Source organism: Cibotium barometz, chromosome 27, assembly GCF_041138505.1.
Source record: "Cibotium barometz isolate CiBa-2024 chromosome 27, ASM4113850v1, whole genome shotgun sequence".
NCBI lineage: Eukaryota > Viridiplantae > Streptophyta > Polypodiopsida > Cyatheales > Cibotiaceae > Cibotium > Cibotium barometz.
The window spans coordinates 9,216,011-9,231,784 of record NC_141072.1 but is presented as its reverse complement, the minus strand read 5'-3'; the positions used below and the strand labels follow the sequence as shown (position 1 = coordinate 9,231,784).

The window sequence follows — 15,774 nt, the reverse complement described above, 5'->3', positions numbered from 1 at the left end:
AACGAGAACACCAGACTTCCTTCGTGGACTTAGCAGCCGAAGACTCCCCAGCAGGGACCATGCTGACCTTCCCACTTTTGTGAGATTTCCTGGTCTCCCCCGCACTGGTGCCTCCTCAGAATCTGTACTGCTACTGTCCTCCGATTCACTATCTGAGCTCCATGTGTCCAAATCCTCCTCCGAACTGTGTCGACGGCATCCTCGTGACGTGCTGCTGCTAGATTTCTTCTTGGATCGCTTTTCATAGTGGTGGAATCGTTATCCTCCAATGATTCCCCTGCCAGATTTGACTGAGCAATGACATCCGCCAGCGGTGAATAGGGCTGTGCGCAAATCTTTTGCTAACCCTTTCAAGAAATAGTCATTCAAGACCTCCTGGGTTGCTGGCCGTTGCGCCAGCGGAACCCGCTGCAACAGCACTCAAAATTTTGCAGCATAATCCTTCGCTGTGTGCTTGCCTTGCAGGACCCGTTAGCTGCTCTAGAGTTTGGGCTATGTTTGGGCTACTATCTTCTCCACACGAAACCGGCACAAGAACGATAGACGTACCAAATCATAATCCTTAAAATGCCCGACGAGGTACTCTGCCAGCCATTTGGATGCTTTGCTGCCGCTGAGGGTAGACTCAAAAACTGATTTCTTATGCAAAGGATCAAGGAGTGGAGGCACATTCAGGCCATAAGAGTTGTCAAACTGCCGCACATGTGTATCCGGATCTTCTCCTTGTTTTCCCTGAAACTTAGAATACTTGACGTTGTTGGCTGGCGCGACCATCACTACAGGTTGCGGGTGTGTAACCACCGATGGTGAAGGAAATAGCAGTCGCGTAGCCATTCATCGAGGAGAGGTTGGGGGTGTCAAAGAGCGCCCACCCGCATTTGGAGTGCGGATAGGAGGACAGGAACGGCTCCGTTGCCGCAACCCGGGCTCTGGCCCCGCTCTGGGGAAAGAGACGGGCTACTCGTCGAGCCATGACGAGCTTCGTCTAGGACCACCAACTCAGGAGGCCCCTGAGAACGCGTGTGCATTTGCGAACATCGTGGTCACCAAGTGTAATCGCATTTACTTCTTGCGCAGACAATAAGCGATTACGGGACTGGTTACCTTCATACACAACATACTTATCTTACAAATTGATAAAGATTAAGATAACAGCATGACATATTTAAGACAAGTATGGAAAATTTGCACAGAACATCACAGCAGATTTGATTGATTGATTCGTCCATACAGTTACATCCATATATAGGAATAGTATCCTGTGATCCAAACAGACATCTTCCTATGACATTCCCTAGAATCCCTAACTGACTATTGCGCATTACAATTTACCCAATGCGGTTACAAGAATGCGATTGCGGTGTGCGGTTAATCCCGCAACAAAGTTCTCCCGTGAAGGTCTGGGACGTGAAGTTCCCCTGTGAAGGTTTGGGACATGAAGGTTTCCCGTGAAGGTTTGGGCCGTGAAGTTCTCCTGTGAAGGTCTCCCGTGAAGTTGCAGACTTGGGGATGTGAAGTTCTCTCCTCGTGAAGGCCTCCCGTGAAGTTCCCCTGTGAAGGTCTGGGATGTGAAGTTCTCCCGTGAAGTTCTCTCATGAAGGTCTGGGACGTGAAGTTCTCTCATGAAGGTCTGGGACGTGAAGTTCTCATGAAGGTCTGGGACATGAAGTTCTACCGTGAAGTTGCAGACTTGGGGACGTGAAGTTCTCTCGTGAAGGCCTCCCGTGAAGTTCCCCCGTAAAGTTCTGGGACGTGAAGGTCTAGGATGTGAAGTTCTCCCGTGAAGTTGCAGACTTTTACATATTTGCATGACAATGAAGCTTGTTTTTATTTGTTTTCTATACCTTATGTTTTCATGCAGTTTTTTCGTGGAAGGTGGATTTGCATTTTAAGTTTTCATTTGTTTATCACTCCATGAATCGGCAATCAAAAGAGATATACTTTAAACACCTGTCCCAAAAACTTTATACATTCAAAAGAAACAACAACGAAAAGAAAAGATTTTTAAAAAAAAGGAAAGGAAGGGTATAGCTCCAACCTTGAGAAGTCGGGAAGGCGATGTCGGGAGCAAAGAGTCAAAAGCGCGCAAGGAATCGATGAAAGAGAATGCATAATCACAAGTGAAAGTGACAAAATCAAGAAAACAATCGCTTTTATAGCGTAGCCATCGGATAGGGCGGCTACGTTACATGATCAATCCACGTGTCATTTTGTGATTGGTTTCACATTTTTACCGTTTCACGATGTGAACTTCTTATACTTTTTCATGGCATGAAACACTAAAATGGTTCACGTCGTAAAACAATTTGGGGTTCTTCACGACGTGAAACACCAAAAATAGTTCACGTTATGAAACATTTTGGGTACTTCACGACGTGAAGTATTTTTCTACTATTTCACGTGAAGTTTATAAAATCGAATTTTTGTGCTCAAACACACTCGCATGCACATGATGATGCATTGATTGTCCTTTTCTTTTAATTTTACCATGGAAACCAAAGGTTTTCTCTGGTATTTTTAGGCATTGTGTGATGAAATTTTTTTAATTCTAATTGGGAGATTTTTAGTGTTCCTTCCACCCAATTAAATATTTTTGTTGTGGTGCCTGGTTGTGTATTGCTTATACTAGGGACACCCTTGTTTTTTCCTTCACACATATTGTTCAATTCTTTATTTAATGTGGGTATTGTTGTTGCTTGAGTCATTCTCAACTTAGGTTGCTGAATTTGCTTCCTTCTCCACATAAGTGTAGGTGGGGGGTTTGTCCTTTTGGGAAGTTGATGCTGAAAGATCTTACCTTCTTTTGTATATTGATCCAAACTTGTTGTGGCATTTGTCATCAATTTTCTTTTAGGTAGCCATATTGTTGTATTGCCTTGATAGTAGCCTTGTGCTCGCAGTAGGTCCTTTCGAATCCACTGTTGACAACAGTCATGAGGCTTCTGCAAGTTCTTGACCCTCTGCCACTTTGTAGGTGGTGTCAATGGTTAACTTTTGAACTGGGTTCTCTTATGTGAGAACGTTCATCATTCATTGGTTCCTTCCTCTCAGGTTGACCCTTTGGGTGAATCTTGGGTACCCATTTGTATGTACTCTTGTATGTTGGGCTTTGTGTAGGCAATTTGAACACGATGGGTGTAGATTCTAGTTTCTGAAGTACCACTTTTGTAGGTGATTTGTTTGCCCTGATTTGCCGAGGTCCATAATGGTATGGACAATACTTTTGTACCGATGGTTAGCGATGTTGTTCTGTCTTCCCATTGGATATTGCACTTGTTGGCACAGATCCAGGATTGTCCTAAGATCATTTCATCTTCCATTGTACCTGTACGCATTACAAACACCTTTCCAACCAAGGGATTACTGATGGAAATGTTAACATTTAAATACCCAATGGCCTTTGTGGTTGTTAAGTGCACACTATGAACTTTTGCATCTGTGTGTTCTAGGTTTGGTTTGCCTAAGGCTATCCAAGTATCATATGAGATTAAGTTGTGGCGGCTCGATCCCGTATCTATCAATGCAACACTTGTTACAATGCCCTTATTTGTTGTGAGTCCCAACTTGAGTCTTGCTGGTTCAATGTTTAGATCCTCTTCGTCCACCAGGGTTATGGACGCCATATTGACATGAATCAGGTCCTTCTACATTTTAGCTTTTTCTTGCCTATAGCTTTAGCCTCGTCTTACACTTGCTGGATCTTTTCTTTTGCTAATTGCTTCTGTTTTTTTAAGAGGTGTTCTTGGAAGAGCATCTCCAGGGTTAATGGCCCAAAGTATTTTTTAGTTTACTCCCATTGACATAGCCCTCCATTTGGATGTCGTCAATTGTCTCTATTCGGACAGACCCTTGAGGTGTGATTTGATACGTGGAATGGTCCCAGACCGTGATATTTCAGTTTCTTTTTCTTGGAGCTTCCCACACCATACATGAGGACAAGGTCACCTATTTTTAACTCTTTTCACTTGAGGTTCTATCAAACCAATTTTTTCTGCGTAACTTTTCAACCATGAGTCCGTGTGATGCTATCAACTAGGTTTCATCCAGTTTTTCCAAGTCAATTAGGCTTTCAGCTAATGCATTTTTCAGTTAGACGTTCTTGTATAGCAATTCTGAAGCTGGGGACTAAGTACTCCATGGGCATAACCGCTTCAACACCATAAGCTAGACGGAAAGGAGTATATCCTATTGCCACCTTATAGGATGTGCGCGGTAGGCCCAAAGAGCTGCTGTAAGCTTATGCTCCCAATGTGTTCAACTTGCTTCCACAGTTTTCGTCAAGATGGTACACAAAATCTTATTGGTACTTTCTGCCAGACCATTTGCTTGAGGGTAGTATGGTGATGATTTACGATGGATTACCAAGAATCCTGTAAGCAATTGATTAATCACCTCATTAATGAAATGTGAGCCCCGGTCACTCACCAATTCCAATGGGCATTCGAATTGTGATATGATTTGCTCATATACAAATTTTGCAGTTGTTCGTGCATCCGCTTTCTTTGAAATTCTGGCCTCCACCTACTTAGTGAAATAATCTGGCTATGATTATGTAGCGGGCTTGTGATGGATGAGCCGCCGGACTTATAGGTCCCACAAAATCTATTCCCCATTCCTCAAATAGTTGCCTGACAATGATGGGGGTTAGCGGCATCTTTTCTCTTTTTTGCGAGATCACGAAACTTTGGCGTTCCTTGCATCTTTTGGCGAACTCATTGGTGTTGAGATTCAAGCTCGATGTCAGTGTGTGCCAGTTGTGCTATGTGCTGGCATGTTAGGTAGAAGCATGTGTGAGACATAAATGACTGCATCCAACTGGTCATAGTGTGTGGACATTAGCTAGGGTTAGCGGTGTGTGGACACAACACAAAGTGTGTGTTGTGTATTATGGATTATGGCTTTATGCATTGTGTGAGAAGGGAGATGGCTTCCCTCTATGGTTAGGGTTTGCAATATACATTAGGGTTTGCTCCTGTGTGTGTGTGTCTCCTCTCCCTCTACTTGTTTTTCATCATGGTATCAGAGCCTGGTGCTCTCTATTAGGGTTTATGAGTGAGTGAGAGAAGAAGCTGTGAAGAAAAGCTGTGAAGCTTGCCATTGATGCTGTGAAGCTTGGAGCACACTGATTTCTATTAGATCTGAGAGCTTGGCCTACTGGGTAAGGACTACTAAACACCCTTGAGCGGATTGCAGGTGATTCAAGCACAAACAAGGCAAATTATGGTTGCCCAAAGCAAAAGAAAATTTTGGTTTTTTGCAAGCTTTCCATTGGAGCTTGGAAGCAGTGATGTATGGTGGAAATAGATGCAATCCGGAAAAGAAACATGTATGTAACAAGGATTAATGCATTGGCAACTCATGTGCAAGCCCTACACTGAATTTGGAGCAAATATGATGCATTTAAGTGATTGAAAATTACTGGTTTTGAAGCTCTCACAAAACAGAGAAAAAGAGACACTTGGTGGATGAAATTAAACCTAGTTTGTTGCAAAAATCATACATTTGATGGGTTGTACACATGCCTTGGTGTGTTAGGCAATCATACATGGTCTCAATTGACACAACAATCATCTCAAATCCTCTCTACAGCAGGCGGCACAGCTCATATAGGGAAAACAAAGCATTTTCTGATATTTTTGCTAAGCAGTGAAGGACTCAAATCAACTGTTGTGATTGATAACTTCCAAAATTGGCTTAGCAAATTTGTGATTCACACACCCAAGGAGGTTGCTATATGATTGGTTGGAGCAATTATGATTTATGGAGCTGGAAATGAGCTGATTAAACAGGCTGTCTACTGTAATTAGTGAAACAAAGTGTGATTAATCGACTAATTACTCTTTCATCTTAAACAATTGGTCTAATTCCTTTTACATGGAGTTAGTGGACATCATTGCTAAGCTAATGAATGCCTGATCTCTCAATTTGGACAAGCATTGAAGAAATTAGAGCATTTCTACTACTGGTTTTACTGGTTTTTCTATTTTTTCTCAAAACAAAGAAGGGGGTTTGACAAAATTGGTATGTACACACCTTGGTTAGTGTTGATATGCAACATTGAGCTTCTGGCTTTTCTATTTTTTCTCAAAACAAAGAAGGGGGTTTGACAAAATTGGTATGTACACACCTTGGTTGGTGTTGATATGCAACATTGAGCTTGGACTGCGTATGCCAGTTCATTTTGGATGCAATCAGTTTGATTTTCTACATCAAAAGTGAAGTTCATTGTGTACTTTGGATTATCTGGAACACTTATTAGAGTGTGGTTGAGTTGAGGAAGGCTCGTTTACAGATTTGGACGTGTACGAAAGGTTTTGAGCAAATATGTTAGATAATTGAGTACAAATTGTGAGTGAAAAATTGGATAGGAAGAACTTCCAGGCATGGAAGTACAGGATCAAAATCTTTCTGAAGGGAAAAGGTTTTTGGAATCTTATTACAGGTGTGAAGCCAAAGCTAGAACTACCCGACAACCTACACAGTAGAGGCTGTAGCTCATAAAGCAATGGTCCAAAAGAGCATACAAAGTGTTGCATTACCTGTCTATATGTATTTCGAATGCTATACTCATACATATACATGATGCTGAGAATCCCAAGGATGCATGGGATACATTGGTAAAGCTGTTTGATACAGACACTAGTGCTCGCAAGTCTCAGTTGCGATAACATATTCATAATGTGAAACGGAAAGAAAGGAGCATCCATGATTATGTACAAGAGATAAATAAGTATGTAGATGCATTGGCAACAATTAATGCCCCCATGCCTGATGATGATTTGGTAAACATTACCTTGCGTGGTCTTGGCAAGGAGTATAAGTCTTTTGATACATCCATCTCGGTTCGGAGTACAAGTTTACCAGATTTTGATGAGCTGGTTTCTCTCTTGCTTGTTGAGGAAATCAAACTCAGTGATTCTTTTCACGATGCATCTACTAGCCATGATGATAATGGCACAAATCAGGCTTTCTATTCACAAAGAGGATTTAGAGGCAGGGGGGAGATTTGCATCACATGGCCGTGGTAATGGTCGTGGATGGCAGGACAGGTCACCACAACAGAATTTTCAGCCTACATATGGTGCTAGAGGTGGTCGTGGATATACACCTCAGAGAGGCAGAGGTAATCCTGGGTGGGATCTATGATGACAAATGCTAAAAATGATGACACTTGGTATATGGACTCTGGAGCATCAAACCATATGACTTGTCATGGTGAATGGTTTGAGCATATGAAGCCTATGGATGTGAAAGGCTATGTGGAAACAGGAGATGATACCCAACATGCCATTACAGATGTTGGAAGTGTACCATTGGTTATGCACAATGGTGAAACAAAGTCTATGGTAGATGTCTTGTATGTGCCTTTTATTACAAAAAGTTTGGCCTCAGGTTCGTTTCAACAACGAGCATGGTTGCTTCGTTGAAGATTTCAAAAATGGATGTAGAGTCATTGCCAAAGGAAAGAAAGAAGGCAGGTTATTTAAGCTGGATGCTGGGATTCTTGAGTTGAAATCAGCCATGTTCTCTAAAAGCTGAAATATGGTACAGGACATTGACATGTGGCATAAGAGGATTGGACATGTGAATATACAAAGGTTAAAGAACATGCAGGCAAGAGGCATTGTTAGTGGGCTGCCTAGATTCAAGTATGATGGGAATATGCATGTTTGTGATGCCTGTCAGTTTGGAAAGCAGGCAAGGTTGCCATTTCCTAGAGAAGGCAACATGAGTAGCAGGCCACTTGAGAAAGTTCATAGCGATGTATGGGGTCCTGCACAAAACCCATCCATTAAAGGCAGTTTATATTATGTGACATTCATTGATGATTTCTGCAGAATGACTTGGATTTACTTTCTCAGAGAGAAAAGTGAAGTGTTGGGAAAGTTTATGGGATTTCAAAGCTTTTGCAGAGAAGCAATATGGCTCTTGGATAAAATGTTTGAGGACAGATGGAGGTGGTGAATACACCTCACATGCTTTTGAACATTTTTTGAGAAAGCATGGCATAAGAAGGCAGTTAACTTGCAGGTATACACCTCAGCAAAATGGTGTTGTTGAGAGGAAGAATAGAGTCATTTGTGAAGTGGCCAGGGCGATGCTCAATGAAAAGAGCATGCCAGGGCAGAAGCATGTGCCACCGCAGTGTATATACTTAATAAGACACCCACAATAGCCATACATGGAAGTACGCCAGAGATGCGGCTTACAGGTTTTAGGCCAGACATTGGACACCTCAAAATGTTTGGTTGCATAGCTTATGTACATGTGCCTGACGAGAGAAGGAGGAAGTTGGATCCTAAGGCAGAGAAGTGTGTGTTTATTGGATATGCACAGGATCGCAAGGCATATAAATGTTACAATCCACAAACTAGGCAAGTGGTTATCTCACGAGATGTGGTGTTTGATGAACTTGCTAGTTGGTACAAAGCAAAGGATGAGGGTGTCATTGCAAGGGCTCACATGTGTACATGGGAGATGATCTCACTCCAGCACAGGTGGCACACCGATGTGAGGCGATGGTGATAGTTCATGAGGCCCGTAGAGTAGGCAAGTGGGCTATCTACAGAGATGGTAGGGTCATTATCATTGAGTGCCGTCCCAAATAGGGATGCGGGGTCTATGAGACCAAACACATGAGGTTAGCAATATGGAACTGCAATGGCATGCTGTGGTCGAATCCAGGTGGCTTGAGCAAGATTCTCATAGGCAGGGATGCCATTTTTATACAAAGACTCATCAGAGCCCTAAGAGGGGCTTACCATACATAGCCGGGTATGAGTGGGAGTCGGCTTTTCGAAGTGAGACCCGCACATCAAGAGGAGTACGTGGCTCTGGAGGAGTGGTAGTTGTCCTTTTTAGATCCCATCTCCGATAGATTCTCAACATCGTCTAGAAGGACGAGGATGCATGGTATCTTTGGATGCGGCTACAACTTAATAGTGACATAGTCATCCACATTGTTGTGTGTTATTTTGCACCACACCACTCCCCTTACGCAGCACAGCATGGCCAGTCACCGTACTTATCATTATATGGGGATATCATGGAGTTCTCACAGTTGGGGGAAGTCCTCTTGCTTGGGGATTTCAATGCCAGGACGAAAAGTTAGCAAGTCCCGCTACTCGATCTAGACGACCCTATCAGACTACAGGAACTGGACATCATTGACACAGGGCTGCAGTGATCATCACAGGACCGTGAGGTGGTCACAGTGTATGGGAGATATTTCTTAGAGCTAGGAGCTACACATGGTCTCATTTCACAGGAGATTTCCAGCACTATTGGGGTGAAACAAGGCTACCCTCTATCACCCACTCTTTTCGGCCTCTAAATTGATGAGATCTTGAGCTTCATTGATGGATTAGGCGGGGTTGGTCCCACACTGGCAGACATATTGATCCCCATACTACTTCATCGTCCTCCTCTCAGACTTAGCCGAGGGGCTTTAGAGACAGTTGGATGCCTTACATGACTTTTGCACTTAGCAGGACCTCTTTGTTAACCTTGGTAAAACCAAGGTAATGGTCTTCAATACCTCTCGCCCCTTCACATCTAGATTGATCTTCACATATAGAGGGGATCCTGTGTAGATTGTCTCATCCTATGTCTACCTTGGTGTCACTTTCAGTGGTGCACGCTTTACCATGGTTGCCGTAGCACATGCCAGAGTGACACGGGGATATGCAGCCTTGAGCTTACTTAAGTGGCAGTGCTTCCAAGCACATTTCCAAGAGCCTAGGATGAAGGGCTGGCTCTTTGACACCCTCGTCACACCAGCCTCGACGTATGGAGCAGCCTTTTGGGGGCCAGATTTATCTGATGAGGATTGGCAGCAACGAGTTGAGAGGCCCCAGGTCATGGTGTTCTCTCATATGATCAGCAACAAACCATCAGTCCCACACCATATTATCCAGGCAGAGTTTGCCAACCCCGATGGTAGTGGATGCACTCTTCCAGACAGTCACATACCTCCATCGCATCAGTCACATGGATCCCCACAGGTACCCGAGGCTTGCCCTGGAGTCCTCACGACAACTAGCACTTGAGGGCTACTCTGGAGTATGGTATGCACTAGTTTCCACTTGGTTCTCAGTATATGGGCTCCGCATGGACCGCCTACCCCCCCTTCAGTATAGTTTGGACTCCCCTTTTCTCCAACTGTCTCATGAGGATACCAACCGTGTTATCTGGTTTGATCTTCTCAGCCTCTACACCCATTGCACATGGATCACACCTTCGGAGCTCCCCCCACGAAGATGCACTTCTATAGAGATCACTTCCTCACACTCACTGAGAATGGATTCATCCAGTAGCTGGGCTACTTGAGTGTTCACATGTCCCATGCCATGCAGATTGCGATTGGCTAGATATGGGTTTCATCCCACCGCCTAAGAGTGGAGATAGGTAGAGCGGAGCGCATCTTCAGAGCCAGGAAGCTCATATGGAGACCTAGAGAGGAGAGGATCTGCCGATTATGCCAATAGAGGTTGAGACGGAGGAGCATTACATATGCCGCTGCCCAGTATACTATGAGATCTACGGGACGTTTCACTGTCTATTTCGTGAGGGATTTGGTCCACTCTCCAAGATCATTGACTTCCAGGACCAACGTTGCCTAGGCCTCTTCCTGGTTGAGCTCCGCAAACACAGGGACACCTTCTTGAGGGAGCTTCAGCCCCAGCCACCCCGCCCACTCCCTCTCCAGCCAACCATCACCAGTTTCTTTTGGACCCAGGAGGTGGAGGACACCGACGTAGTGGATCTTGTGAACCCTACACGAGCTGCTCTGGATGGAGTACGTCAATGCTATGAGCAAAAAATTACGAGCAAGATTCTTTCGAGTGAGAAAAAGAAGACCGACACCCAACTATAGTTCTCTTTGAAACTACAGGTGGTGACAAACGAGAGAGAGAGAGAGAGAGAGAGAGAGAGAGAGAGAGAGAGAGAGATTGTAAGATAGATTGAACATGTGGTGCCTCATTTTGTGTGTGTGTGTGTGTGTGTGTGTGAGAGAGAGAGAGAGAGTGAGAGAGAGAGGGATTGGTATTATATTTATGTACTTTGGTTATGCACCTCAATGATTGTAAGATAGACTAAACATGTGGTGCCTCATTTTGTGTGTGTGTGTGTGTGTGTGTGTGTGTGTGTTTCTGTGTGTGCGCGAGAGAGAGAGAGAGGGAAGGATTGATATTATATTTATGATCTTCGTTTATGCACCTCAAAGTGATCATATAGTTCAATGTGGCATCAACACTATGCAAATCTCCAAACCCACCCACAATAATGATATCAATAGACGAATTTATAATTTTAGTCATGGCAATCCACCTAATTCACACCATAAGATCTACCAAGCAATAAGACCTATGTATGTGTGTGTATGTATGTGTAGTCATGGCAATCCACCTAATTGTCACCATAAGATCTACCAAGCAATAAGACCTATGTATGTGTGTGTATGTATGTGTAGTGTGCATGCATATGTGTGTGTATATATGTGTGTGAGTCTTTTAATTCACTTTTATATGTGCGCACAAAAATGACCAAAATAGCATAATTAAAACATAATATTAAAATCACTTGTAGCAAAGATGTCCAAAACTTAAGGCAATACATGTAATTCATGGAAGGGAAAAAAAAACCCTATTCTTGCAGTTATTCTGAAATAGCAATGTCATCTACAAAATAACATTTTGGTCTCTTCTTAGATTGCCGAGTAGTGTGATCATAACGAGTGTCTGCCTCCATCTCTCTTGCCATGCTCTCTGCATAAGAAGGCAAACAACTACAAAATGGTCAAGAAACATTGAACCTTATCATCTGAATATTTCAAAATTCCATGGTGCTTTCAAAGCATAGAGATACTCACTAGTCCAGTGGAACATCTGTGATTGCCAAACTCTCCTCATCATCCCCAAGCAAATCTCCAAACCCACCACCCAAGTCAGCAGTTCCAGTGCTGACTTTATAGTAATTATCTATAAATGGCATCAAATGACTGGTACATATCTCATCATCTCTCTCAATCACCATGCACAATCGTGCACTGTGCATAGCAGCTCTCATAACAGAGCTAGTCCCACCTCCTATCTCAAGCACTGAGCCTAAATGTGGACATAAGGCCTCCATGAAGAACAACATCAGGGGGACACTCTTTTCAAGTGGGCCCCTCCAACCTCCACTCTTACCATCATGCTTAGCCCTTGCAGATGAAGGCAAGCAATGGACCAAGACCTCTTTGGAGAAGTCTAAGTCCAACGCTTGTCCTACCTACAAAAAAGAAAAAGAAGCAAACACAACTAAATTATCCATTCAAGGAATGCACAACACAATAGCACAAACCGCACAAACCTTACACTTTATAACTTACCTTTTGAGCATTCAAAAGGTTAACAACTGGTTTTTGGCCAGCCTTATGGAAGGCCACCACATGCAGCAATGTCATCTACATGTAAATACAATAATGAGAGAGAGTATTATTTTCAACAACTTGCAAGCTACTTAATAAACATCAATATAAATGTACATGGTAGCATTACCTTTGTAGACACTCCTAGTCTTGTTTCATAGCTGTAAGGCTCTGAAGAGTTTAAAGCCCAACGAAATCCGGCAACCATGCGTGTCCTAGTAGCAACTCGCTCCACAAGAGAAAGGTGAGCAGGACTAGTGATAACCAAAACCCAACCCAAGTCATCCATCACAGCATTGGCCACCACCAAAGAACTCTTTATATGATCCTCACTAATTTGATTCCAATAAGGAATCCCATCAAAGCCTGCAACTGGAGTTCCTGAGAAAAGACAATCCAAGAAAATAAGCCAAAATAGAAAGCAAGTTTCAAAAAATGTTACAAATAAGAGGTGTGCCAAGAGAGAGGTTCCATTGGAAAAGGGGGCAGGTCTTTACAAACCTGTTGGCAAATCAATGACAGTGAAGTCAATGCTCCAACTACATGGCTTGCCTCCTCTGAATTTTTTCTCTCCGGAGTGACTCATGAAAAATTGTCTCATGACTTCAAAGCCCTCCTTGAAATTATGCTCTAGCAACTCTTTTCCCAACTGAATATAGTCATATGTCCATACATTCACTTGACTTCTCACACCAAGCCTCTCTTGCTCTCGAAAAGCAGTCAATGAAACAAACCCCGATGGATTTGCACTTCTTCTTGGAACTGCATGGTCAAGCACTATATGATCCAGAAAACCAAAAAATGCATCCATTTAAAGAGTACACATTTATAACATTATATGCAATCCTACATCAATATAGTAAACTTACCTTGACTCTCATTCACAGACTTATTTGGTGGTCGTCCCCCCTTATTTGAGGCTTGAATTTGTTCCTGCAGGTCCTTTTCCTTCAAGGCTCGCAATTCTTCATCGATCCTTTTCTCCTCCTCCTCATTAACAGAACCTGAAGAACCAGAGTCAGACATGCACTCCCCCTTCAAATGCCGCAAGTATATCTCTTTGTCCTCTTCCAAACATTCCCCCCTCTTCATGTCCAGCCACCAAGGGCACTTCTTCCTCTCCCACTCAGTTATCATCAAAGCCCCACCTGTCTGGTTGTTTTCTCTAAAGATAGAACATGAGTACATGCTGAATGTAGAATCCACTGTCCATGCCTTACAAACATGAGGCAAGAAAGGCATTTTCTTCGTAGAGATAAGCATCAGCAAATATCTAAACCCAAGCAAAAAATCAAACTTTTAGAAAAGCATAATATTAAAATATTTCTAAACAACAATACCACTAAACTTGATATCTTATTTCTCACCTGTAGACCAAACGTCTAGAAGCATTTTTTAAGTCAACATGTTTTGCTGCTGGCGTTGCCACATTCATCTCTCTCTCAAATGAATAAAACAATACAGCTCGATACCTCCCAACAATGTCCATGAAGTATGTTTCCAAACTTGGCTCTTGAGGCAATGTCAGTTTCTCCTTGCCGATATTAGAATCCACCACCTGTTTTACCAATCTGGCTGCATCCTCTAGCAATTGGTCCATCCACACCTCCTTGGCCAACCATGAAATGTATTGATGGTCTCCAAGAGGCATCCCATAAGATTGCTTTACATTGTCATCTTGTCCTAGAAGCTTTAGCATTGAGCATTTAAGAATTGGAGAACATGCTGCTGAGGATAGTGCATATAATTTCTCCAAACTAATTTTATATTGGGGCTCTTCAAAGGGAAGCTTCCACAATATCTCAAACCATTCTTTGCCATTTGATGGATTAACCACCGAAAGCATCTAAGACATAAAAGCAATATCCTTTTACACAAAAGCTTAAATAGCCAGTCATTCCTTTAAAACTCAAAAGAAAGGTATCCAAAAATACATGAAAGTGAATATCAACTAACCCTTATCATTTTTCTATTGTAAGTCTTGATAACATTCTTCTTTGCCTTTGTCACCTCCACATCTCTATCCTCTTTGGAAAGTCCTGGATTGATCTTCTTGCATGCTACCTCAAATGTTGTGTCCCATTTTCCCTGCAATAAAAAATGAAAAACCAAAAAAACAACAAAAAGTAAAAAAAAAAGAATCATAGAATGAATTGAAACCACTTTCTCAAAAGAAAACCTACCGCAAAAACCATGCGGCCTAGTATTGACTGGGTCAAGGGATACCACACCCTTTTTCCCATGCTTGCCTCTCTTGCTCTCACGGAGGCAATGTGATTCTTTTCCGCTTCAGTGAAACTCTCCATGAGAGGTGTCTCATCCAATGCACAAAGGGTACTTGTGTGATAGAGATAATCCTTCAAATTTGTAATAACAATGGCCTCTTCATGCATCCTAAATAAAGATTGACAATAGTCAATACTAACAAATCCTAGTGCAAAAATACAAATTGAAAAGAAATTCATTCATTATATAAAGAGATATGGGAGAGAATCTTACAAGTTAATTCTCTGTAGAGTAGCCACAAGAACCTGCTCATCTTTTTCATTTGGTACAATGAACTCAGCTTGAACTCTGATATGCTTTCCCTTGTTAATTGCAAAACTCTCATTGATACACTCCATCCAAGCTGCAGTCCTGTGATTACCCTGCCATACAAAAAACATTTTCCCCCTCAACATAGACCACTCTTCCTTAGATTCAAGCTCCTCCTCAAACTCAGCATTGATAGCCTGCCAATGCCTATCCCAAGTACTTGTTATTGTTTCATCAACATCCAAGGTAGACCCATCAGGCAAATTAGTTGATAGAATCAAGCTACCCTTCATTGCCATATAGCCCTCTTTTTCCAAAACTGACTTTAATCTGGACAAATCACGTCTAAGCTCTCTAACCCTTTCATTTATCCTGCACCTGCAAAGGGGAATCCTAGGTGCTAGAATTCCAGGATTAAGAGCCAACCTAGACAAAAAGTCAGAACCATCTGCCTTAGAGATTGCTTGAGGAATCAGCTCGTCAGGTGTATCATCCTTATCTTTTGAATCATCTTGTGTAGCTGCAACAGGAACTAGTTCTTTACTAGTAGCCAGATTTGTGTCTTCAACCATTTGTTCATCCTCTTGTTTATCTTCAAGATGCTCCATGCTCTCAGTAGGCTCCACGGTTGATTTCTTGGTACTAGCACTAGATGCTGCAAGAGTTTTTCTCTTTCTAGTCTTGACTGCCTGCAAGAATATATATATATATATGATAGAGAGAAAATATTGGGTTTTTCAATTACATGCCATTTAAAGAAGCCAAAAGTCTCTTTGCAAAAACACATACACCCATGCCTGTTATAAAAGCAAGCCACAAGGGCAATA

The 15,774-nt window shown here is 42.5% G+C and overlaps 1 protein-coding gene across 1 annotated transcript; it reads right to left on the bottom strand.

Annotated features, from left to right (window-relative positions):
• Positions 1-11,993: 11,993 nt before the first annotated feature.
• LOC147623050 (uncharacterized) lies at positions 11,994-15,555 on the bottom strand. The gene is made up of 10 exons (XM_086821725.1): positions 14,912-15,555; positions 14,596-14,806; positions 14,369-14,500; positions 13,780-14,258; positions 13,282-13,685; positions 12,914-13,174; positions 12,543-12,793; positions 12,374-12,448; positions 12,087-12,273; positions 11,994-12,001 (listed from the first exon to the last, which is right to left on the bottom strand). Exons 1-10 carry the CDS (start codon positions 15,553-15,555, stop codon positions 11,994-11,996), a joined length of 2,652 nt encoding a protein of 883 aa, XP_086677851.1.
• Positions 15,556-15,774: the final 219 nt, after the last annotated feature.